The sequence below is a fragment of the Colossoma macropomum genome, unplaced genomic scaffold (assembly GCF_904425465.1).
Source record: "Colossoma macropomum unplaced genomic scaffold, Colossoma_macropomum, whole genome shotgun sequence".
Classification (NCBI taxonomy): Eukaryota; Metazoa; Chordata; class Actinopteri; order Characiformes; family Serrasalmidae; genus Colossoma; species Colossoma macropomum.
Window position 1 is genome coordinate 12,191,143 of NW_023494808.1, and position 27,060 is coordinate 12,218,202.

At 38.0% G+C, this 27,060-nt stretch overlaps 1 protein-coding gene across 1 annotated transcript; it reads left to right on the top strand.

Annotated features, from left to right (window-relative positions):
• The first annotated feature begins 5,756 nt into the window (after positions 1–5,756).
• On the top strand, positions 5,757–14,471 carry etaa1 (ETAA1 activator of ATR kinase). Its single transcript, XM_036557273.1, has 6 exons — positions 5,757–6,079; positions 8,197–8,346; positions 8,450–8,523; positions 8,887–8,996; positions 9,505–11,330; positions 14,045–14,471. The coding sequence occupies exons 1-6, from the start codon at positions 5,920–5,922 to the stop codon at positions 14,164–14,166; spliced, it is 2,442 nt and encodes an 813-aa protein (XP_036413166.1). The 5' UTR covers positions 5,757–5,919; the 3' UTR covers positions 14,167–14,471.
• Positions 14,472–27,060: the final 12,589 nt, after the last annotated feature.

Sequence of the window (27,060 nt, forward strand, 5' to 3'; positions counted from 1 at the left end):
GTCCATTTTACCATATTGGCTGTAAATAAGTCTCAGTGTGTGCTGACGTCTTAGTATAGGCTAAAAATATAACATAAATGAAAACACAGACTTAATTTGCTCTGCTTCAAGCTTTAGCTCAGCTATAGCTGCTTTTCTCACATCTCCAGCAGGAAACTTTTCCACAAAAGTGAAATAGTTTCTTGTAAAATGTCTCTGAACGTTCAACTTTTTACGATGCTGATGTCAGCTTCTCATTCACCAGCATCTTATTCAAATTTTCCTGTTCCACCTTAAATGGTGCCTGAGGCACCAGAATGTAACTTCTGCACCATTTAAGGTGGAATGGTAAAATTCCACCTTATGGCGAATGAGAAACTGACTGCAGCTTTACGACTTTTTAATGGTTGACTTTATCATAGTTTCTCGCTGCAGATTAGACTTACTAGGAAACCTAGGAGTGATTATAAACGCACTCGCATTCATCTCCAAATTATCGATGTTGGTCCTACATTTTTCTTTTTGTCTCTTCGTTAGCTAATAGATAGGCGAGACTGTCTGCGTTGCTATGGTGACCAGCAGTCTGCGTGCCAACCTTCAGGGTTAAAGAGTGAATTAGCAGTTATACATTAACTTCAGCATTTAGGACCATTTATTTATCAAACAGTGTTGAACGATCAGCAGAGCTTTATTTTACTGCAGAGGAGGATTATTTTATTTTTACCTACAAGTCTAATTCTGCTGTGGAGCCACAACAGGGCAGTAAAGGAGCCGCATGTGGCTCTGGAGCTGCATACTGCTGACCCCTGCTTTAGGCCAATCAGAACTGCCAGGTTCTGTGGCAGTATCATATCAAATTTAGTTGTTGGGCACAAATAGGCTTACTCTACCACAGGACAGTAATACTTTGGTCAGTTTTACTGCACATTTAATCAGTCACTCAAGGCACATTTTCTGTCTGAAGTTCACTTTTTTAGTTTTTGCACTGAAGCTATGAGGCTAATGCAGATAAGTAACTGGTACACAGCATCATGCAAATGCATGTCTAAATAATCACACTTGCCTGAGTCCTTCTTGAATTGTCAAGTAGTCTTCTGCCATGTTGTCTGACACTGTATGACATACTGTTATCTATAAAAATAGACAAAGGTACATAGCACAGCTAGAAGACATTAGCAGCCATCTTGAAGCCTGGATTTTAGCCATACTCATGTTTATAGATAACAGAATATCATACAGTGTCAGAAGCAAGTATTTTGAAATTACCTAACATCTCAACACAGCTTGAGATAAATGTGTGCTGAGGTATAAGCTTCTTTTACTTGTTAGCTACATTAGCGTCATAGCTCCAAAACTAAAGAAGTGAAACATGTCTCGGTTGGTCAGCTACAACTGGGATAAGGAGGAAACTTGAGGAAATTTGATTTACACCACATCTTTCTTTCAAGAAGGTTGGTTCTATTTTGCAGCTTGTCATAATGCTTTTTCTTTGGCATTTACTATATTAAAAGTAATCGATATTTAATTTAAATAATTAAATGATCACACACTTAATTGTTCTCCATCATTTTGCATGTTCTATTGGACTGATTTAGTCTGGGTTCTGTTACTGGACAATAATGTAATATAATCATCAATAATTAAAAGAATTAGTGTCCCATATGGTTCTCAGCAGGGTCGGGGTCGATCCCATCAATTCCAAGTTCAATTTAGAGGTCTGCATTAATCTGCATTAAATATATCAGTGAAGGTCATTTGACAAGTAGAATCACACGTGTTTTGATTAATTTGAATCTGAACTGAATTAGTACAAATGGGACTGACTTTAAAATGATGATCTCTATACCCAAAGTATAGTCCATTAGCCAAGACATGTTTGGTCTTTGCTTCTTTAGTTTAGTTTAGTTTAGTTTAACTTAACTATTGCTTTTTTTCCAAAGCCAGGCCTACCACCTCTCTATGAAGTATGTAACTGAACACAAAGTCACCCTGCAAAATGCAAACACAAACTAAAGATAATTTTGCAATAATGATAGGCAAAACAATTCCAAAGTTGGGACAGTAGATAAAATGCAAATAAAAAACAGAAAGCAGTGATTTGTAAATTTACAAAGGAAAAAAAAATATAGAAACAAGATAATTACTGTTTCATCCTTTCAACTTCGTTTTTTTTTTAATATAAAAATATATGCTCATTATGGAACTGAGGCCTGCAACACATTCCAGAAAAGTTGGGACAGGGACGATGAAAGACTGGAAACTTGAAATGTTACAAAAAACATCCTAAACAGGTGATGCAATCAAGCTTAGGTGTAAAATGAGCATTCAGTAAAGGCTGAGTATTTATGAGTGATGGTTGGTTGAGGCTTTCCACTTTGCATCAATATTCTAAGTGTAATGTTCCTTAGCAAGCATTCGCAAAGATTTCCAGTGTTTCACCCTCTACAGTGCAGAATATCATCAATAGATTCAGACAAAAGATTCTACTACACATATATCGACAACATCCAGGGACGCAGCTAACTTGTCTGAGCTAAAGCTCATCTGATGTAAAGTGGAAAAGCTCTGTGATCTGAGGAAAACCGTGATGGAATGGGGGGGGGTGTTAGTACGTAACCTGCACTTCAGTGAAGGCATCATTAATGCTGAGGGGTACATATGCATATATGCTGCCATCTAGATGACATCTTTTTCAGAGGCATCATTCAGAGGCACTTGTTTCAGCAAAACAATGGCAAGTGACATTTTGTATGTTTTACAATAGAGCGGCTTCATAGTAAAAGAGTGCAGATGCTAGACTGACCTGCCTGCAGTCCAGACCTGTCTCTCACTGATAATATGTGGCTCATATGAAGTGCACTGGAGACCTGGGACTGTTGAGCAGCTGAAGTGTTACATCAAGCAAGAATGGAAAAACAATTCCACTTTCATAACTACAGCAGTTGATGTCCTCAGTTCCCAAAAGATTACTGAACAATTTTTAAAAGGAAAGGTGATGCAACACAGTGGTCAACATGCCCCTGTCCCAGTGTTTTTGAAAAATGTTGCAGGCATCAATTTAGTTAATAAGTTAAGAAGTGAATTAGTTGGAACATTAAATATTGTATCTCTCAACTGAATACATCAAAGAGAATTTGCAGATCATTTCTATCTGTTTTCATGTACATTTTACTTTGTCCATATTTTAACCATAAACTGAGTGAGTCTGAACGGGATTTTTGTCACCATTCTGGAAAGCTCGTCAAATGTAGCAACAGTAACTACGAAAGAATGTATTTACAGGCGGAGAGAATGGATCCATTTCAACTTATACGATCACATTATAGTCAAATAATTCATTTCAGCTCTGTAGTCATACTATTTAAGATGCTTTCACTTGCCAAGATGTCGTTCTTTTGCAATAAGAGACCGTTACCTTTTTCCTGATGACATCATCAGGAGTTGGCCAAAGTGAACTGTTGCTATTCAGTAAATCACTGACCTCAACAACCCACTGGTCCAGAGAAAGGTCATCCATCAACTAAAATACTACATAGATCTGTGTGTGTATGTGTGTGTGTCTTAGCGGGGCTCGCCCGGCGTGGACAGACACATAAAGAACGTTTAAACGCTGAGCTGGCCGAGTGAAGAGAGCAAGACAGGCTGAAGAGATTTACAGGCCGTGGATCAATGCTACCTCATGAATTCAGCCTTGTTCACTATGAGCTAACAGCACAGAGCGAAACAGCCTGAGCGGCTGTGATATACTACACAGAGGCTAAAACAACACTGGGCTAGTCTTTCTTCTGAATACAGAAAGACCCAGGCCTTTTTTTCCACTGGCTTTTGTGGCTGAAAAGGGTGTTAGGTTTAATCATCATGTCATGAAATGCTCAGCTATAAACCATAAGCGGAAGGTGGGCCATATGATAAATTATTGTATCACAATAGGCTTTTCTGACCCTCCGCATATCATATAATCTGTATGTTCTGGAAAACTTTATTCTAAAAAAAAGACGTTTTGTTAAAATTGAAAGTAGCATTGCTGAGCAAGAAGGAAAAACAGGCTAAAACATGACGAGAGTCGCCCTGTAAGGCCAGAAAATGGCCAACAATAAAAGTCAGAGGTGATTTTGCAGGAGCTTTTTGGACCACGTTACACGTCTTTACATGTTAACGTCACACGTCTTTACATGTTAACGTCACACGTCACTGACTCAAAAATAAGATCTGACTCGATGTTTAGGTCTCAAATGCAAAACCAACATGCTCTTGCAGCGCGCTCACAATCATCAGATCCATCTGCTTGGCGAAGGGGTCCGAAGCACAACCCATTTCACAAATTAATCTTCCACATGAAACATTTCTGAAACCTTAGACAATACTGTGAGACATATTGTGTGTTGTGAAAATGTCTTTAAGTATCGTGATGTTTTATATTTGTCAAATCGCCCACCCTCAGAAAACAGTAATCACTGGGTGGTAATGATAAAGAGAGGGCAGCCGACCATTAATGAGACCATTAAAATGATTCAGGTTACTGCAACACTGTTGGTGTTATCATGTTATACAGTGAAGACAGACTACACACTCATACACAGGCTTGTGGCTGGGTTAGCTTACATACATGACAGCGCTTACTTATCTTATGATGTATGGCCTGGTGTTGGCAGGTGCTCTGGGGTTATTTGTGGACGCAGAAAGGTGAAGGTTCTCAGACAAAAGAGTCCACACAGAAAGAACGGTAGGCCTACAAATGAGGCATTAATATTTATTTTATACAGTAACGTCTCAGTATAACAGTGTATGCAATACTTCTTAAAATGGAACGACTAGACTGTTAGTTATTAGATATTACAGTCATCTTAACTATCACATTATGGAAAATACTTAGTTGTACTTCATTACTATAGTGTTATTTGGGAAAACCTGTACTTTATTTGAGTGTTTATTAAAATGAATACTTATATTTCTTCTCAATTATATATCCAAAAGAAAAAACTTTTTACGTCGTACATTTTCATTTGCAGCTTCATTTTTATTTGGACAGCCAACTTAATGTTCTGAGCAGTGAAGGAAGCAACTGTTTATAGCACTGTTAGGCTGGATGTTCCATATTAAATGAGCTGTATGCAATATAATATTGATGGATTTGACCCTTTAATGTTCTGCTCAACCATTTGGTAGAGCACATTTTGAGTCACTATAAATGCCACAAAGTGCCATCTTGACTGTTTGGTAGACGTGAATATTTAAAAAATTGTGGGGTCAAAAAAACGAAAAAACAAACAAAAAAAAAAACAGGAAACAAGACAAGAAAACTGTATTAGCATATGAGCTATTAGACAACACTGAACACTGAGCTGTGTTTACTTCCTGTTTTAACTTCTGAGAGGTTCCAAAATGACACCAATTACATTTCTCTGCTGTCTTTACTATTAAAAGGTGTTTGTTTGCCTGTTTAATTTCAGTGATCTTATCTAGTAAAACCATTTTAAAAACTAAATAATGTTTCAAATTAAATTAGATGTGAAGGGCTTAATTTTAAAAAGGCGTTACAGACCATTTTCACCTTTTTATTTCCTGACGTGTTGTTGAGAGCGAGTTTTACACCAGAAATATCAACGATATTAAGATCAATGCCACCTTTATTAGAGAAATAAACATTTATATATATAGTGTTTTGAAAATAAATCTCTTGGTGTTTTTTTCCTCCTTCTCTCCAACTGCGCATCTTTGCGCAGTGTGTATGTCCTTGAACGCAGACACGCGCTGGCTCATGGGAACGGGAGCTCGCTTGGCGGCTAGCTTGAATTCGTAAACAAACCAAACCGGCCAACTCGGGGCAAAAAATACGGGATAACGTCCGAAATTCCGGAGTTAAGTCGCACAAATAACATTGTTTGGGCTGTGCGACTCTTTGTAAACATGCCACGCGGATGTGGTTAGTGTTCAAACAGGATGAACGGCGGAAAGAAGAAGGGTTTTTGCTCCAGCCCGGAGGAGGAAAGAAGGGAAGGCGATCAAAACAGGGAGATTTCAAAAATTGTCCAGAGCAAATCGAAAATAAACAGACTGAGGAGAAGCCCGAGAGCCAGCCAGCCTCAGCCACGACATCAGGAGCCCCCTAACAGCTCGAACAGCTCTAACAGCGTACCGGGTAAATCTGGGAGCATCGGCGAGCGTCTTAGTCAAGTTACTTCAATCAGCTTCATCTATAACATTAAACCCGTTTCTACACTCACAGTCCGTTTATCAGCTCCACTTACTATATAGGTGCACTTTGTAGTTCTACAGTTACAGACTGTAGTCCATCTGTTTCTCTGATACTTTGTTAGCCCCCTTTTACCCCGTTCTTCAGTGGTCAGGACCCCCATGGACCCTCACAGAGCAAGTACTATTTGGGTGGTTGATCATTCTCAGCACTGCAGTAACACTGACGTGGTGGTGGTGTGTTAGTGTGTGTTGCACTGGTCTGAGTGGATCAGACACAGCAGTGCTGCTGGAGTTTTTAAACACCTCAGTGTCACTGCTGGACTGAGAATAGTCCACCAACCAAAAATATCCAGCCAACAGCGTCCTGTGGGCAGCGTCCTGTGACCACTGATGAAGGACTAGAGGATGACCAACACAAACTGTGCAGCAGCAGATGAGCTATGACTGTACGTCTCTGACTTTACATCTACAAGGTGGACTGAGAAGGTAGGAGTGTCTAATAGAGTGGACAGTGAGTGGACACAGTGTTTAAAAACTCCAGCAGCACTTCTGTGTCTGATCCACTCGCACCAGCACAACACACACTAACACATCACCACCACGTCAGTGTTACTGCAGTGCTGAGAATGATCCACCATCCAAATAGTACCTGCTCTGTGAGGGTCCATGGGGGTCCTGACCACTGAAGAACAGGGTAAAAGGGGGCTAACAGAGTATGCAGAGAAACAGATGGACTACAGTCTGTAATTGTAGAACTACTAAATGCACCTATATGGTAAGTGGAGCTCATGAAATGGGCAATGCGGTCGCCAGCTAGAGGGGTAAAGAGCCCCCCGCAGTTGAGCTGTGGAGCAGTGGAACTGTGTTCTCTGGAGTGATTGAGCTTCATTCAGTACCTTTGGGATGAGCTGGAGTGATCCAGAACTAATCATCCAACATCGATACCTGACCTCACTGAAGCTCTTGTGGCTGAATGCAATCAAATGTCTCCCAGCTATGTTCCATCATCTAGTGTAAAGCCTTTCTAAAAGCGTAGAGGCTGCTACTGCAGTAAAGGGGGGCAAACTCCATATTAAGTCTTCTGATTTCAGAAGAAACACTATATGACCAGGTGTCTACAGATCTACAGACTTTTGGACAAGCAATGTATGGAATATGGCTCCTCCTTTAAAATGACAAACATGTAAACATTGTAAAACAGGAGAAGAGCTACTGGTCATTCTTATTAAGCAGTCCTGTCTTTTGGTTTAGGTTATCCAGCTAAACTGAGGAATCCTGATTTGTGAAATGCCCCATGGACAACAGCTCTGCTTAGTGAAATTACGTAATATGACTTAGATAACTGGTTTAACAGAGGAGTATTTCTGAGTTAGCCTTATAATTAAAGGCCAAAAATAAGCCTGATAAGCCTGTCCAATAAGGATATACTATTTTTTTTAATTTATATTCTGATTCTGATTTCCCAACAGCAAAATTGGCCAATGGCAGATTTTTATCAGCCTTTTTTTAAACCAAAGATCACACTAGGTGTGCTGAATGAACGAGCACAGTTCCAGTACTGTCTATTAGCCAGAGTTGCAACTGTAAATATACATGATATTATTCACTCTATAATAGGTCAAACTGGCAAATTAAATTCTTAAACAAATAAATAATAAATTAATAACACATCAAATAAAGTGCTGGCTATTTAGCACAATAGTTATAATTATGCTGTGACATTTTTGTACACCTGCTACACCTGTACACGTTATTTCTGTAATAAAATTTTCTGTAATTCTGTAATATTCTGTAATAAATCTCTGTGATAAAATTGTATAACATAAAAGTAAAAGTAAATTGGCTGAATTCCAATCGTGAATTTGGGGAAAAAAACCTGCAGATTCTCATCTTGGCACGATTCTGATTGTGCATCTATACTGTCCAGCTAAACTGAGTACTCTACACTTGTGAAATACCCCCATGAGGAAGTGGCAGATTATAATTTAGCCTTTTTAATATGTGTGTTTTTCTGTTTCTGTTCAGATTTCAAAACACCCACCCGTCTGCCCACCCGTCTGCCAAGGGGCAGATTTAGAAGCTCGAATAACGACGAGTCTCCAAACAATGATTCTGAATTTCAACATGACATCGTCTGGGATCCAGACTCTCCAGTGACTCCTAATAGAAACGGCAAGGGCAGTTCATATTGAAACAGGTGCCCCTCAGTGACCGGCTGTTTAAATATGTGGCCATGTTTCATTAACACGTTTGTTTTTGTTTTTGTTTTCCTCAGGACGAGGCCGGAGGAGAGCTACAAACGTCAGACTGGTGGACATATCAGAAATCGTCAACCGGATAGCTCCGAAGGTTTGTTATCCAAAACGTGCACTGACTCCGCTGTACGGATGCACAGCATGTTGTTTGTTGTCATCACAATAGGATGCAGTATTGCAGTACTGATGTTGCACAGTGCCGCAGTATTTCAGTTAACCCTCTAACAAATCACACTGTATTATGTGCTCTAATCAACCTCAGATCTTTCTGTTGGTGTTTTGATAAATCTAGCCAATTATGTGATGCAACAAATACTTTTAGTTGAAAAGCGTTCAGCCCTTTCTTTAATTTATGGAACACCTATGTGCTTCCATGTATTACAAAGCTTATTGCGGTTGCATTGTGAAACAAGAAATATGTTTTTAATGATCATAATGTCTTTCTTATGTCTTTTAGAGTCGGAGACCTGAAGAGGCAGAGTCTTCTTTGCTGCAGTGGATTGGGGACAGTGCCATTCCATGCACTCCAGAAGTTCAAGAGCCCAGGACCAAGCCTAAATCAGCAAGGTTCATCCTTTCACACTTCTGTACTGGCATTTTGTGATAGAAATTAGCCTGTAAAATGCAGAGAGATTCTAGTTTATTAGGTAAACTATCCACTGATGGGCAGTGTGGCTGATAAATTGGGCAGTAGGGATACTTTTCCAACAGGACTGAAGAAGATGCACATATTCTGAGGCTCTGTCTGGTGTACACATTTTAATGTAAATTTAAGATGTTTTGGATATAATTTTGTACATAGGCATCAACTTCATCATTTACATGTGTCTTAGGAACTTCTTTTCCATTTAGGAAAAGCCTTTACATCAAAATGTCTTTAAGATGATTTAAAAAAAAAAAAAAGCATACTCAGCATTTTCAGACTTTTGAGTGATAGTGTGTATGATAAGTGTTTCTGATAAAATGGCCAGGGAATGTAAGTACAATGTAGCCTAGGTGTACCTAATAAAGTCAGAGCTTGCTGTATGTCTCTATACGTTATACTTTTATTTATTTTTATTTTGTGTCTGCACAGACCAAACGTTGTGGATGACCTGCTGAAGCTGGCGAAGCAGTTTGACTTCAATATGATCCGGCAGGATGAATCTCATTTCCAGACCAGACAGCAGAGCTCTGAGGAAGCAATGGACGAGGACCAGGAGCTGTTTTATGATGAGAATCACCCACCAGCTCCACCGCAGAACGACTCTGAAGCTGAGAGAGCACTGCAGGAGTTGGAGGAGGCTGAAACAAGTGGTGGTGGTGATCCTATGGATGATGTGGCACTTGGGCAAGAAATGGACGACGATCTGGACTTGCTTTTTGATGGTTCAACACAGCAAATCAGTGGTTGTCTCAGCCAGGGTTGGAGTGGCCGTTCTCAGGATAGGCCTGAAATCACCCAGGGTACAGCAGCTCCCAGTGGAAACTGCACTAGTGCTACTAATGTGCCTGCTGTCACAGCAGCGCTGTGCAGTAGCAGCAGTCGTCAAAGTCTTGCGGCCGGAGTGGGCGGTGCCTCCGAACCAGGTATTGCTAGTGTGTCTGCAAAACTCGGCAACAGCAGGCAGGTTTGCAGTGCTAACGATTTTGAAGACGACTGGAGTAATGATGACTTATTAGATGATTCACTGGTGTTTGACATGACCCAAAACCCACAGCTCTTCTCTGCGCCTCAGCATAGCTCCACCCAGAAACAAGTGAACAAAAAAGAAGGCGGCAGTTTCACCAACAACATGAATGGCACTTACCATCACCAGCAAGCTGGCAATGAAGAAAGGTCTGGTACATTACAAGAGATGATAACATTACAAGAGTCAAACCAGAAGCTCAGGAGCAGGCAGACCTTTCAGCTGGACCATAATCTTGGTCACCAATGGAATAAGCCTTCAGCAGAGTTGTCTAGCAACAGTAACAATTTAGGATTTGCGGAGAACAATCAACAAATCCAGGTTCTTCCTTCCATCAAAGCTTCATCAGTGGTTGTAGGTTCAGCTAACTCACATCCAGACCGGTGGCAGGGTTGCATATCTAAAGCTAGTGACCAAACACCGGAGCCAATCAAAGTGCAGAAACCTTCAGGAACAGCTAAGTGGGGAATTCAAGCTGGGACTAAAACCTCATTAGTTTCTAGCTCTGCTTCACCCAAATTAGTTTCTACTTCTTCCAGCTTCGGGTTTGATAGGAACATTGAGATCATTGAGAAAAAACAGAGCCAACCAAGCACAGAAGAACAAGGCCTCAGCGACATCGCAGATGAGGACCTGGACTCCATCTTCGCATCGGATGACATCTGGGACGACGGAGCAGATGACGACTTGTTCTGTGAAGTGTGTGAGAAGGTGGAGGAATTCACGGCTGATCCAGACCCTCATCTGGAGGCATCTGTTGCAAAGCCCCCTACAAAAAACAGCCCTGCACAGAGCAGGACATTTGTTTCCTCCATGGAGACTGGCCAAAACACTACTGCTAACATGTTCCCCAAACAGGACAGTATGATTTCACGGCCATATCCACCTAATAGCTGGATTAATAATAGCAATGCTGCTGGCAAGCACAACAGTTTTAGTACACAGAAACCTGTTCTTACCGCAGTTAACGCACTTAACTTTAGGAGTAGGCCAGTGGAGAACTCACTGGACAACAGCATGAACTCTTACACCAGTACATCATGTAAAGGGCCTTACAAATTTACCCATGTGAAAAACACTTCAAGAGTATTAGATGGAGCCTTTAGTGCCATGCAACAACAGCAGGTCAGCGGGAGAAGTGCAGTAATGTCCAACCAATCAGCAGTTTCGGATGATCATCAGTTCAAAAAGCCTTTTAGCGCCTTTAATGCTGGGCCTGCTATCACCAAAGGTAAAAAAAGTTTGCAATTAATTTGGAAAGCATTTCTATATGTAGATAATTATCATGTGTTACTTAGTCATTAGCTTCTTTCCAAAATGCTTGAAATACTGAATGCAGCATCTTACAAGTGCCTCACTGTAGATCAGGGGGGCTCAATCCTGGTCCTGGAGATCTACCACCCTGCACGGTTTGGCTCCAGCTCTAATTAAACACACCTGATCCAGGTAATAAAGGCCTTCAAGGGCATCTGAGCTGTAGAGCCAGGTGTGTTAGATCTAAGCTGTCCAGGGTGGTAGAGCTCCAGGACCAGGATTGGGCACCCCTGCTGTAGATACTCTGTATAATAAATATATCACTGCTGTTGGAGCAAAACCTCGTATCTCCATTTTCAGGTTTTGACATAATTTGAAAATGCCTGTTGCCCTTTACATTTTCTGCAAGTTTCATGATAAATAGACCAAAAGAAACGGCCCAGAATTACTCCCAGAATAGTCTGGATCCATTGACTTACATTATTCTTATTCTTCTCCTGTAAAATTTTGGAGATATGAGGTTTTGTTCCAACAACAGTAATATATTAATGTGAAATGTGATTCTAAACATTGGAATGGAAATTTGTTTAGCACATATATAGATTTTTGACCAAAAAATAGATTGTACACTCATGTTTGGTACTGAAATGTAATTTTATTACTGTGAATTAATGAACTGCCTAATAAATCAGACTGAATATATGATTCAAGATCTTGTAGAAGAAACTAGGGGTGCACAGATATTACAGTTAGCCAGTAAATGGGAGACTGTACTTATTTTTGTCAATCTTACTCTGGAATTACAGTCGATAATTGGATCAGTGCATTTTATGTATGGATTATATTGTCAACTTTAGGGATGTAGCAGTGTGTTGTGAAAATGGGATATTCGCTGGATATTCGACTTTCTCTCCTCCAGTTCTCCTTAAAGGAACGTCCAGAAATGAGCCACTTTGTTTACTCCTGAAAAACAGAGAACAAACTACAACCAAATGTTTTTTTAAAATGTGTGATGGTACATTTTACTGAACAAAACGTTTCAGAAAAGCAGATCACTGGTGTGTCATTAAGGGACTGTCTAAACAGTGCAAAACAAATTTCCCCAGTATTTAGTTAAAATCAGGCCACACCAAGTCACTTGTGGTAAAGAGAGCAGATTTCTTTAAACCCCAGTTAAGCCATTTTCTTTACTACAAGTGATTTCATGTGAACAAAATCATTCAGAGTGGTTCGGTGTGAAATGTGCCTTTCCAGAGAAACTACAGAGTCAGAATTGTTCACCATTATATTACTAGGAACCAGATGTCTGAAGCATGTAATGGCTCTAAAAGCTCTGTCCCGTTAAGTTATTACACAAAATGGTTATGAATGCGTAGCTTGATACCTAAGACATTTATTTGTGACAGTTTTGGCCTAAAATGGATTTTTAGTATAAACTTTTACTCCAGGATTACTTCAACCCAGGGCAATTGGAAACTGGTGGTGTCAACAACAAACTACTTGCTGCTTTGCTTTCCAGTTTATGAGGCAGGATAGTGAGGTAGACAGTCTGTAAGCTAAGGGCTAACGGTGATATATATGCACAGTGGCTAATGGCAACAAATTTATTTCACATATGTTTCTTACCTTGATTCCATTTTCTGTGGTGGAAAACACAACAGAGGGAACAGCAGTTTTCTTTAGTAGCCGGCATTTGAAGAAATCCACTGTGCATTGGTTTTAGTTCAGTTCGACTTTGGTATTTGTGTGCAGCTTCAAAGCAAGTAGCCACAACTACAGGATTTCTGGTATTTGTAACGGCAACCGACGCACTGTCCTGCATTTTCTCCATTTATTTTTGAGCCCTGGTTCAGCGCAGTTCACCACCACTCTGAACAATTAACCAGCAAGGTGCAGCTGTGATTTATCACAGCTCCTCTGATGAATAACGTTACTCACATAAGCTGAGTTTTGTTGACACCATGTGACGCAACACTGCCAACCCAAACAACATGACATGCAGGCAGGGTGGAGAGGTACATGCAGGGCGTTGTAAGAAAAAATAGTACACAAAAACATTTTTTTTTAATTTAGCACCGTTTTACCATTATTAGCATGGCTAATAAAAAATATAAGACACATATAAGTTCACTGGTCTTTTTGGATAACAAATGGTGATATTTGTAGTGCAGACATATGGATGTCTGGTTCCCAGTACTATAATGGTGAACAATTTTGACTCTGTAAATTTATAGGCACATTTCACACCGAAACACTCTGAATGACTTTATTTACATCTAAACATTGAATAATTATGTAATTTTGCAAAATCCCCTTTAAACGCTTTTTTTAGTGATCTGTGTTTCCAAGCTGCTGTGTTTTTTGTAGTTGTTGTAATAGTTCACAGTTATTAACTGTAATTATTTCTGGTTAATTCTAGTTTGTTTAGTTTGTTGAATTCAGCTGGTTTAAGGGCAACAACAGGTCGGAAACCTTGAAGTGGTCCTGCCGTCATAGTCTTAGTCAGAATCTGACCAAACGAGCTGCAGGTGGAATATTGTCTTATAGAAATTATGTATTAATTTTAGGTTATGCATTAATTTTCTCAAAAAAGGTCAAATTATTGGTATTGACCAACAGGGTATTATTTATTGGTTAGTATAACTGTGTCTGTGGATCTCTAGAACAAACTGGTTTTGTCTGTTTTCCCAGATGTCAGTAAGGCGGTGGCGGGCAGGTGCAGTGATGCTGAGATTGAGCGGAAGAGGCAGCAGGCCATGGAGAGGCGGAGGCTGCGGATGACAGCCAGTCAGAACCTTCGGGCTCCGATATGACATCACCATGGAGAGAGTCAACATGTGGTCATTTGCAGAACGTCAAGCACCGAGTTGACCTGCTGGGAGACGAAATAGCAGCACATAGTCAGTTGTGTTCGGTTGAATCGAGACCTACAGCTGAATCCATTTTCTGCTCCGGACCTTGGAAACTATGTCTGACAGAAATCAAGGAATATGTGAAAGTTTGCTGTACAGTTGTCTACCTTTTTATGCAGTTCATCTCCCCCTGGGTTCTTGGTCAGCTGTGCAGTCTATACAAAACTTTCCTGCACAGTGTCTAAATGTAGTTGTATCCTTGATGATGGAGGCTCTAAATTTTCTTTTTCATTTGTTTAAATGTGTTTTATATGTTGTCTTTTTGATCCTGTACATATTCCAAAATAATCCAAGCGTTCAGATGCACTCATAATGGATATATGTGAATGTTTTAACCGACTCTTTATTTTTAAAAAAATGAATAATAAAATATGTTCTGTGGTGTCTGTTTTTGAAGAATTAAATTCTAATCATCTTTGTGGAATTTAGGGTCTTATTTTCACAGCTTTAACAATTACTGGCTAAAATGTGATGAAAAAACACAGTACTGGGTTGGTTCAATCACTGCGTCTCATTACATTTGGTATCATACACACCATTAGCTTATAATCAATATAGAACTGATGGTGATAAAGGAAAAAAAGGAAAACCTAAACTGGACTACAGGACTGGAAATACTGGACACTTTTTAACCATTGGTTAAGTTTCATGAAGTCGTTTTAGAGAAAATACTTTCAGCACGTCAGACTGATGGTGAACTCTGGGTGGAGAAATCCTGCAGAAGAGTTCCAGCCTGACTGCACTGAGGCCACTGCAGAGCGCAGAGACGGAGATGTAAATATCTGGGGCTGTTCTTCTTACAGTGGTGTTGAGTTTGTTCACTGATGGGATCGTGGACTCAGGTGTGCAGTGCATTCAGGTGTAAACCTGCAGAAATCTGAAAACACTCGCTCAAATAATAAGACTGAAACTCTCCAGCTGACCTTTCAAAGAACAGTTTGGCAAAGGAAAAGGAGCGTCTTAGAGAGTTTAAAATGAAGGACTCTTAGTTTGACGTTTGGTTTCCTGACGTAATGAAATGACCAGAAACTGATACTGTTACAGTTCATAAAATCACTCAGAGGCATTTCATAATAGTTTGGCAAGAAACAGTTTTCTTTTTCTTTCTTTCTTTCGTTCTTTTTCTTTCTTTCTTTCGTTCTTTTTCTTTCTTTCTTTCTTTCTTTCGTTCTTTCTTTCTTTTTTTCTTTCTTTCTTTCTTTCTCGCTTTCTTCCTTCCATTGCTTTTCTTTCTCTATCTTCTTTCTTTAATTTTTTCTCTTTCTTTCTTTCTTTCTTTCTTCCTTCCATTGCGTTTCTTTCTCTTTCCTTCTTTTATCTTTCTTTCTTTCTTCCTATCTTTCTTTTTTCTTTTTTTTTCTTTCATTGGCTTTCTTTTTCTTTCTTTCTTTCTTTCTTTCTTTCTTTCTTCCATTGCTTTTCTTTCTCTTTCTACTTTCTTTATTTTTTTCTCTTTCTTTCTTCCATTGGCTTTCTTTCTTTCTTTCTTTCCTTTCTTCCATTGCCCGCCTTTCTCTCTTTCTTTCTTCCTTCCATTGCGTTTCTTTCTCTTTCTTCTTTCTTTCTCTCTTTCTTCCTATCTTTCTTTCTTTCTTTCTTCCTTCCATTGCCTTTCTTTCTCTTTCTTTTCTTTTTTTATTTTTTTTTCTTTCTTTCTTTCTTTCTTTCTTTCTTTCTTTCTTTCTTTCTTTTTCTTTCTTTCTTTCTTCCATCCATTGTCTTTTTTCTTTTTTCCATCCATCTTTCTTTTCTTCTTTCTTTCTTTCTTTGTTTCTTCCATAGCTTTTCTTTCTTTCTTTCTTTCTTTCTTTCTTTCTTTCTTTCTTTCTTTCTTTCTTCCTTCCTTCCTTCCATTGTCTTTCTTTCTCTTTCTTCTTTCTTTCATTGTCTTTCTTTCTTTCTTTCTTTCTTCCTTTCTTCCTATCTTTCTTCCTTCCATTGCCTTTCTTCCTCTTTCTTCTTTCTTTCTTTCTTTCTTCCTTCCATTGTCTTTCTTTCTTTCTTCTTTCTTTCTTTCATTGTCTTTCTTTCTTTCTTTCTTCCTTTCTTCCTATCATTGCCTTTCGTCCTCTTTCTTCTTTTTTTCTTTCTTTCTTTCTTCCTTTCATTGTCTTTCTTTCTTTCTTTCTTTCTTTCTTCCTTCTTTCCATTGCTTTTCTTTCTCTTTCTTCTTTCTTTCTTTCTTTCTTTCTTCCATTGCCTTTCTTTCTCTTTCTTCTTACTTTCTTTTTTTCTTTATTTCTTTCTTCCATTGGCTTTCTTTCTTTTTTTCTTTCTTTCTTTCTTTCATTGGCTTTCTTTCTTTCTTTCTTCCTTCCATTGCTTTTCTTTCTCTTTCTTTCTTTTTTTCTTTCTTTCTTTCTTCCTATCTTTCTTTTTTCTTTTTTTTTTCTTTCATTGGCTTTCTTTTTCTTTCTTTCTTTTTTTCTTTCTTTCTTTCTTCCTTCCATTGCTTTTCTTTCTACTTTATTTTTTTCTCTTTCTTTCTTTCGTTCTTTCTTTCTTCCATTGGCTTTCTTTCTTTCTTCCTTCCATTGCTTTTCTTTCTACTTTATTTTTTTCTCTTTCTTTCTTTCGTTCTTTCTTTCTTCCATTGGCTTTCTTTCTTTCTTTCTTTCTTTCTTTCTTTCTTTCTTTCTTTCATCCATTGCCTGCCTTTCTCTCTTTCTTTCTTCCTTCCATTGCGTTTCTTTCTCTTTCTTCTTTCTTTCTCTTTCTTCCTATCTTTCTTTCTTTCTTTCTTCCATTGCCTTTCTTTCTCTTTCTTTTCTTTTTTTATTTTTTTCTCTTTCTTTCTTTTTCTTTCTTTCTTTCTTTCTTTCTTTCTTTCTTCCATCCATTGTCTTTTTTCTTTTTTCCATCCATCTTTCTTTTTATGAGCGAAGTTATCAGTGTGGAAGTCCTTCAGGTTGGTGTCTGAAGGGCAGGAGGTGGATGTTCTGAAACTGTTCCGAGCTCTAGTAGAGTCACGCATTAGAGTTGAGTTTGTTTTTTACCAAAGTACTCAGAACATTTCCTGTTTTGAGAGAAAGTGGTGTGCTGGTGAAAGTATTGTATCTGTCAGTGATCTGGGTGTGATATCATTTCATTGGTGAATCTTTGTGGATGGGTGGATTCTCTTTGGGGATCCTCATTATTATTAATATAACTATTAGCTCTTTATCATAGGATGTAAAATTCTTTGATTATTAATGCTTCAATAAAAAGGGGGTTAAAAGTCAAAGTCTTTTCTTCTTTCTTTCTTTCTTTGTGTTTCTTCCATAGCTTTTCTTTTTTCCTTTCTTTCTTTCTTTCTTTCTTTCTTTCTTTCTTTCTTTCTTTCTTCCTTCCATTGTCTTTCTTTCTCTTTCTTCTTTCTTTCTTTCTTTCTTTCTTTCTTTCTTTCTTTCTTTCTTTCTTTCTCTCTTTCTTCCATTGCCTTTCTTTCTCTTTCTTCTTTCTTTCTTTTTTTTCTTTCGTTCTTTCTTCCATTGCCTTTCTATCTCTTTCTTCTTACTTTCTTTCTTCCTTCTTTCCATTGCCTTTCTTTCTCTTTCTTCTTTCTTTCTTTCTTTCTTTCTTCCATTGCCTTTCTTTCTCTTTCTTCTTACTTTCTTTTTTTCTGTATTTCTTTCTTCCATTGGCTTTCTTTCTTTTTATACTTTCTTTCTTTCTTTCTTTCTTTCTTTCTTTCTTTCTTTCTTTCTTCCTTCCTTCCATTGCTTTTCTTTCTCTTTCTTTCTTTTTTCTTTCTTTCTTTCTTCCTATCTTTCTTTTTTCTTTTTTTTTCTTTCATTGGCTTTCTTTTTCTTTCTTTCTTTCTTTCTTCCTTCCATTGCTTTTCTTTCTCTTTCTACTTTATTTTTTTCTCTTTCTTTCTTTCGTTCTTTCTTTTTTTCCATTGGCTTTCTTTCTTTCTTTCTTTCTTTCTTTCTTTCTTTCTTTCGTCCATTGCCTGCCTTTCTCTCTTTCTTTCTTCCTTCCATTGCGTTTCTTTCTCTTTCTTCATATCTTTCTTTCTTTCTTTCTTCCTTCCATTGCCTTTCTTTCTCTTTCTTTTCTTTTTTATTTTTTTTCTCTTTCTTTCTTTCTTTTTCTTTCTTTCTTTCTTCCATTGTCTTTCTTTCTTTCTTTCTTCCATCCATTGTCTTTTTTCTTTTTTCCATCCATCTTTCTTTCTTTCTTTCTTTCTTTCTTTGTGTTTCTTCCATATCTTTTCTTTTTTCCTTTCTTTCTTTCTTTCTTTCTTTCTTTCTTCCTTCCATTGTCTTTCTTTCTCTTTCTTTCTTTCTTTCATTGTCTTTCTTCCTTTCTTTCTTTCTTTCTTCCTATCTTTCTTCCTTTCATTGCCTTTCTTCCTCTTTCTTCTTTCTTTCTTTATTTCTTCCTTCCATTATCTTTCTTTCTTTCTTTCTTCCTTCTTTCCATTGCCTTTCTTTCTCTTTCTACTTTTTCTTTCTTTCTTCCATTGCCTTTCTTTCTCTTTCTTCTTTCTTTCTTTCTTTCTTTCTTTCTTTCTTTCTTCCATTGCCTTTCTTTCTCTTTCTTCTTTTCTTTATTTCTTTCTTCCATTGGCTTTCTTTCTTTTTATACTCTTTCTTTCTTTCTTCCATCCATTGTCTTTTTTCTTTCTTCCATCCATCTTTCTTTCTTTGTGTTTCTTCCATATCTTTTCTTTTTCTTTCTTCCTTTCTTTCTTCCTTTCTTTCTTTCTTTCTTTCTTTCTTTCTTTCTTTCTTCCATCCATTGTCTTTTTTCTTTCTTCCATCCATTGTCTTTTTTCTTTCTTCCATCCATTGTCTTTTCTTTCTTTTTTCCATCCATCATTCTTTTCTTCTTTCTTTCTTTCTTTCTTCCATATCTTTTCTTTTTTCCTTTCTTTCTTTAAATCTTTCTTTCTTTCTTTCTTCCATTGTCTTTCTTTCTCTTTCTTTCTTTCTTTCTTTCTTCCATTGTCTTCCTTTCTTCCTTTCTTCTTTCTTTATTTCTTCCTTCCTTCCATTGCCTTTCTTTCTTTCTTACTTTCTTTCTTCCTTCTTTCCATTGCCTTTCTTTCTCTTTCTACTTTTTCTTTCTTTCTTTCATTGCCTTTCTTTCTTTCTTTCTTTCTTTCTTTCTTTCTTTCTTTCTTTCTTTCTTTCTTCCATTGCCTTTCTTTCTCTTTCTTCTTTCTTTCTTTTTTTCTTCCGTTCTTTCTTCCATTGCCTTTCTATCTCTTTCTTCTTACTTTCTTTCTTCCTTCTTTCCATTGCCTTTCTTTCTCTTTCTACTCTTTTTCTTTCTTTCTTTCTTTCTTCCATCCATTGTCTTTTCTTTATTTTCATCCATCTTTCTTTTCTTCTTTCTTTCTTTGTGTTTCTTCCATATCTTTTCTTTCTTTCTTTCTTTCTTTCTTTCTTCCTTCCTTCCATTGCCTTTCTTTCTCTTTCTTCTTTCTTTCTTTCTTTCTTTCATTGGTTTTCTTTTTTCTTTCTTCCATTGGCTTTCATTCTTTCTTCCATTGGCTTTCTTTCTTTCTTTCTTTCTTTCTTTCTTTCTTCCATTGGCTTTCTTTCTTTTCTTCTAACACTTTGCATTGTGTAAAACTTCACAATGAAAACACTAACTTTCATTACACGTTAGGAAGGTGTATCATTCTCCTGTGAAGTGACCGTTTTGGAGGTACGAGTTTATTCTGACAGTTATGCTAATTTTGGTGGAGATCAGCTTTAAAAACACAACACATGCTGGTTTCGCTGGTGACTGTGTGACTTTGAGCATTACCACACCTGACTCCCATCACATCGATTTGTCAAGTAACCTCATACAGACTTGCTCGTGTGGTTTCTGACAATGGACAACTGTTATCTATGAAAAAATCAGCCTTTAAGAAAAAATTAAAGGTGGCTTCTGCTGCTGTTTTTAGCTGTGCTGCACTTGTCTGTTCTTCTAGATAACAGTATGTCATGCAGTGTCAGGAACTACAGTAAGTCTATTTGGATTGGTAACCAATAGCAGAGCTCTCTTGGCTGTATTTTTCCATTGGTCATTTCAAGAATGTAACCCTTTTGTGTTAAAGGCATGCAGTTTGCATGATACTAAAAAGTGACCATAAGCCTCCTTTTACTACTTAGCTATATTAGCCTTACAGCTCCAGTGCAAACTAGAGTAGTGAACTAAAGACTAAAGAACTAAAGAACTTTTTAATTTACTAAACTATTTCCTTAAAGATTCAATTGTCTTTGGACCGACATCAAGTCTGCTGCTCTAGACAGGCGGAGGTGGGCCCGGGTGAAGGCGTACTGCGGTCGGTGTCTGTAACTCGCTGACACCTGCGTGACGTTGCAGACTGTGGCACACCTGAGCACACCTGAAAGCTGAGCACCGTTATCAGACCACAGGTCCGTAACCATAGCCACCCCACAACACTGCGAAGAAAAAAATAAAAAAATAAAAAATGAAAAACTAAAGAAGGCCTGGCCGGGTTCTGTTTGGCCGTGTACAGCCTGTGTATTATGTTTGCTCTGGAGAGTGTTGTAGTGCGTTGGTGTAGACTTGGATTCATTAATGTTTAATGTGCTACATGTGGAGCTGGTGGTAGCTTTTGAGGAGAGGTTTGTCCCGGGTGACGCTGAGGGCAGTACAGCGTATACGCAAAGGAAATACATGGGTATGAGATACATGTCAAATACATTGTTCCGTTCCAAAACGTATTCCAAACACTAAAGGGGAAGTCCACCAATTTTTCAAAATCTCTGCATAATTAAAAGGTTAATATAAACAAAGCCATTCAGAGTGCTTTGAAGTGAAATGCTCAGTTCTAGAGAAACTTGCAGAATCAGAATTGTTCACAGAGGTAGTGATAGGAACCAGATGTCCAAAGAGTTTACTGCCTCTAAAAGCTCCCTCACAGAAAGTTAGTACATGAAATGGTTATGAAGACACTGCTTGATGCCTGAAACATGTTTTTAGGATGGTTTTGAGAAGGTTTGGCCTAAAATTGAATTTTTAACCCTTTAATGTCCTCACCAAGAAAAAGCAATGGAATTTTTTTGGTTGGCTGGGCAATAATAAAAACAATCGTTGTTTTGACCCCACCGTTTTTACAATATTCACGCCTACCAACCGCTCTACCAAATGGTTGAGCTGAACATTAAAGGGCTAAATTGGTGGAGAGGTACATGAAGGGTGTTTTCAGGCAAAACAGTCCCCTTAGAAAGTTAAGTCTATTTTACCATCATTACATATAAAAGCTCAAAAAACACATGTAGGCTCACTGGTACTGAACCATTTCACATCAAAACTCATCCCAACTCATCTGATTTGATATACACATTTAACATGTTTATCATTTCCATTGGAAATTTGTTCATTCTTATATATCTTGAATCAGGTCACACTGCATAGTCTGTCAGCTACAGTTACATCATGTTCACTATAATCACCATTTATTTGCAAGAAAAAACAAAAAGACCCTCTATAGGTTGAGCTAAATTGTTTTTTTAACCTCTTAAACTGCAGGCTTATTATCGAAATGGTTCATATTTAGACTTAAGTAAGTACTTTGATGAAACAACTACTATAAAATAACTATCTATGTTATGTAAAGGGGCATTCCACCAATAGTTCAGAATTTCTGCCTAATTGTTCATTCAGAGTAGTTTCATGTGATATGGTTCACTTACTGACTCTGATTTCTTTACAGTGGTGGTGATAGGAACCAGGGGTCACAGTGTCTACAACATAAATCCAGCCATTTTTTACTATCCAGAATAATAAGTGAATCTACACGTGTTCTGAGTTTTTATATGTAATCATGTTAATTGTGAAACAGTGGTAAATCTGAAAAAAAAAGTTTTATTTGCCTTGCAACGCCCAGAATATGTTTTAAAAACATAAAAGCTTATATGATACATTATCATAAATCATGTATCAGACAATAAGTTGGTAAAAAACTTTGTAATGACTTTTAGAGGCAGCTTTTAGAGCCATTAAACACTTCAGACGTCTGGTTCCTATCACCACCACTGTGAGCAATTCTGACTTAAAGAGGTTTTGTAGAACTAAGCATTTCACATCAAACCACTTTGAATGACTTTGTTTACATCTTTACCATTGAATTAAGCACACAATTTGAAAATTTGGAGGTATTCCCCTTTAAGACAGTAAGGGTTGAAGTGTGGGTCCCCATACAGGACCAAGTTGTCTATTTAAGGTATGTGAAACATAAGCTACATTCGCAAATGTCATTGGTTCCCAGCTCTAGCTAGACATAATGAGGGCTGGTCTGACTCAGAACAGACTGGACTGAAAGCAGAATCTGAAAGAGGCCTAAAATAGCACTCCTGTGTCCTCAGTGTCCCTTTTCCCCCGCTGATGATAAAGCGGCGTTATCAGAGAAATAAAGTCACCTGAGAAAAGGCCTGAACTTAGAATGAACCCGCTCCGAGATCCTCTCACTTTCATCAATGATCGCTGCAGATACTGATACTGAATACCCAGCCAGAGAGAACCATGATGGCCTGGTAGCGTGACTGGACAAGGACAGAGAGGCAAGAGTTTGTTTGGCCATGTATTTACCCCTTTGTGGGGACCAGATGTCCTCAGGATGATGGAGAACGTATATTGTGAAATTTTGGGGGAATGTGTTTGAACCTTTTTTGATTTGTCTCACAAAAATGCAGAAAAAAAATCTTGTTTATCTGTTATTGTGGAAAAATAGCTTTTCTTGAAAAAATATCACAATAACAGACTCATAACATTATAGTTGTTTAAAACCCTGCATTCTAGTTTTATATTCATTGAATAACCATACACAAACTGTACTTACGTGTTTTTTGAGCATATTGTGCAAACCTCACAGACATGCTAATTTTACTACAACTTTTATTAGAAAAAGGAAAGAGCCCAAAGATTTTGGATCCTGTGGTTAAAAGGATCACATTGTCCAATTTACAAATGTAGCGGATGTAGGTTTGGTGTATGAAGTTCGCTTATTTAGCTACAAGGATAACGTTGCTAACAAATAACATGCATGCCATACACTGTCAGAAAGTCCAACAACTTAACAGCTGAGCACAGTTTGAGACAAACGTGTAATGATTTAGATCAGGAGTCGGCAACCCAAACGTTAAGAAGAGACATTTTGTCCTTTCAACAAAAATCAGACCACCTTGGGAGCCACATTTTATATCCATTTTACCATCTTGGATGTACATATGTCTCAGTGTGTGCTGTTGGGCTAGTACAGGTTAAAAATCTAATATAAAGCTTAAAGAAAATGCAGACTTACTTTGCTCTGCATTAAGCTTTAACTCCACTATAGCTGCTTTTCTCACATCTCAGGCAGGAAACATTTCCTCAACAGTATAACAGTTTATTGTAAAATGTCTCTCAGTGTTCGACTTTTTATGAGGCTGAAGTCGCTTCTCATTCGTCAGCTTCTTGTTCAAATTTTCTTTTTAGTGTTTGACAGTTTCTTGTTGCAGATTAAACGTATCAGGAAACCAGCTGGAGTGATTATCAACGCAAATAACTCAGTTTGTCTCCAAATTTATCAATGTTTAATTGTCTAAAATATAACGTCTAAAATCTTTTTCTTTGCCATTTGTTGGCCACTAGCTAGACGAGACTGTTGTCTGTGTTGCTATGGTGACCAGCAGTCTGCGCGCCAATGTTTAGGGTTAAATGTAATTCGGTTAAAGGTTGGTTAAAGGGTTAAAGGTTGGTGAATTAGCAGATATGGGCTACATTAACTCCAGCGGTTAAGACAGTTTATTGTTAAAACAGTGTTACAATGATCAGCAGCACTTTATTTTACAGCAAAGGAGGATTTATAGTACTGTAGTTATTTTATTTTTACCTAAAAATTTAATTCTGCTGTGGAGCCGCAACAGAGCAGTAAAAGAGGCACGTGGCTCTGGAGCTGCACGCTATAGTGGAGTACAATTAGCACAATGCTTCCATTACTGTTAGCTACATTAGCCCAATAAAAGGTTTTTAAAGCAACACACATTTCTGCCTTTACTTCAAATGCAGTCAGTTGACTAAGACACTTGGTGGTCAAAGTTTACAGACAATATGAACTCTTCAAGGTTACAGACCACAGTCTGTAGTTATGAAATGTAATTTAGTCTCTTTTATAGCCAACAGCCCTGCTGAAAAAAAACACTGATGCTTTTGAATGGGAACACATTCTGAGGCGACTGTGCAAAGATTTAGGCATACAGTTTGTACCATTCATGGTTATAGCTTAGCCTATAAGCTTAGTTTGTATCACTTGTTAGCTACATTAGCCTTGCAGCTCCAGCACAAAACTAAAAAGCAAACCTTGCCTTGGCTGGACGACTACATTGGGTGTAACAGCAAAACTAATAAGGAGATAATTACTTTTAAAAATGTGAATTTGATAAGAAGGCAAAGGGAAACACCCCACAGAGACAGGAATACAAACCTGCGTGTGTGTTTATTTGTGTATAAGGGATAGCTGTAATTGATAGAGGTTCTAATTTGTCTGTTGTCCCTATAACCTGATGATGACTGATAGGACAGGTATCACATCTCCGAGAGCCGATCCACATTATCAGCTCCACGCTGTCCGTGTAACTGTGTTCGTTACGATATGAAAGACAAAAACGACCCTGGACCTGCACTCTTACTGACACGCGTCTGATAAGCCAACATACAACTTAACGTCTGTTCTGCAGACACTTTCTGCACCTAACCAGGAGAAAAACAAACACTGTGTTGGAAAATGTTAACCTGTGATACCGTACCCACTGGGTTACGTTTACCTCTACCAACCGAAGTGATAACCCCCTGGGGCAACAGCAGAAAGCTGAATTCCTGAGCTAAGGTTGAGTTTAACTTAAGGTAGCTCTGAGGTGAGCCGAACCTCCACTTCTTTACGCTGGAGCTATGAGGCTAATATTCAATGGAATATAAGCAACGGAAGCTTATATCCAACCAAGTAGCATTGACTTAACAGTGTGCCTCAAGCCCCATGGGCATTTCAAATAGTGTGACTTACTGCTGTCTATGAAAATGAAGGAAAGTGTGGGCAAAATTAGGGCTTCAGCTGCTGTTTTAGCTGGGCTGATGTACATTTATTCATTTTTATAGATAATAGTAAGTCATGCAGTATCAGAAACTACATAAGCAAGTCTTTCTTGAGATTACTTGAGCTTTATTTAGGCCTCAAAGTTTTCACAGCTGGTGTGGTTTAAGCATCTATTACTTGTTAGCTGCATTAGCCTTGTTGCTAAAGCGAATTTAGGCACCTAATATGTCTCAGCTGATAAAGTACGTTTGTGGTAAAGAGGAAAATTGTTTAATCTGTTTAAAACAGCATAACAGTTAGAACTATATGTTATTTTCCCTCATGGCTGTTATTCAAAACTATGTGCTAAAACTCAATCTGAATGTGGGGGAAATTAACACCAAGGACAAGCGATGTAATTGAAACACACATTAATGGAAAACGCTACACATTTTTTAAGCACTGGCAAACAAAATGGCACTTTATATTGCTGCATTCAACACTCAGAACCATTTCTAAAGCAGCACTGTTTACAATGACTTATTATCTGCTTCATGTAACGGATTTTGGGTTAAAATCTTGGCCATTTTAGGAATTATAACAGTGTAATTAGTTAGTTGTCTGGAAATGGACGTTCTAGTAAAAGACTAAAGCAGATAAGGAAAAAACTTAGATTAGGCTTAACTACAGGGGGGGCTGGTGCTAGAAGGAGGCGAAAAAAGACAAAGTGATCCAAAGCTCCAAGAGCAGGAAACTAATGAGTTGTTTAATTGTCAGTGACGGTTCCAAAAAAGCTCACAGTCTGCAGGAGTACAATTAGGAGGAGTCCGGAAACACTGACTAATGATGTGAGTAATCGAAGAGGCCTCAGTACTGTAGGTCTAAAGCAATGGGGATTCTCAGGCCTCTTTGGAGGCCCCATGCAGCATTTTACAGCACTTTATCAAATACCACGACAACAGATCAGGATTTTTAGCTTTTAATTTGATTTCCGCAATATCTTTATGAAAACAGCCGTTTCAGATTCTTGGTGAAAGAAAGGTTCTCCGGGTTTTTTTTAACCTTTAGTGCAGGTTTGCTTGGTAAGTATACCGAGCCATGTGGCTTCACTTTCAGACTGACTGACTTTCAGATTCCGTTTTTCAGATTGACTTATGACATTTGTCATTTTATGCACCAAACCAGTATGAATTTTCCTCTCTTTACCTTGTACCTATATCTGTCTTTCATATTAAACAGGCTGTTTTTGTTACTGTACAATATAAATGTGCACACACACATAGATACATACATACATACATACATCATACAACAGCCTGTTTAATTGTAAGGGTTACAGAGTTTGGAAGATGACTGTCTGCCCTGTCTGATTCAGTCAAAAAGCAGTGTGAATGGAAACACTCTTCATAACTTCCCTGTAAACAGGCGGTTAATATGTAAAATGTATTCGTTTTTTGTGACATCACTAAATAATTGATTCGAAACTGGCTGTTTTGTAGCTTAGCTTCCATAAATGGACTGTATGGCTTTTTGGATTTTGAAACTCTTGATAAACTTTAAACCTCAAGAGCCAAAGCTGCAAACGTTGCCTTCCTTAAAGAGTTAATGGGCTTGGAGTGATACTATAATAACACGTGTTGTTTTATTTTGTGTGTGTGTTTATTTTGAGTGCATGTTGCCTTGAAGTCAGTCTGTTACACAAAAAGACCATCTTAAAATACAAAAGACTCGAACTGGTAAGGCACAAAACTGTCAAGTTATATTTTGCTGCCACTTGGTGGTGGATTTATGGCACTGCA

Coding starts and splice junctions, on each gene's coding strand:
- etaa1 (XM_036557273.1), top strand. CDS start 5,920: ATGAACGGCGGAAAGAAGAAGGGTTTTTGCTCCAGCCCGGAGGAGGAA. Junction 8,347..8,449: donor AGTGACTCCTAATAGAAACG/GCAAGGGCAGTT, acceptor TGTTTTCCTCAG/GACGAGGCCGGAGGAGAGCT. Junction 8,997..9,504: donor ACCAAGCCTAAATCAGCAAG/GTTCATCCTTTC, acceptor GTGTCTGCACAG/ACCAAACGTTGTGGATGACC.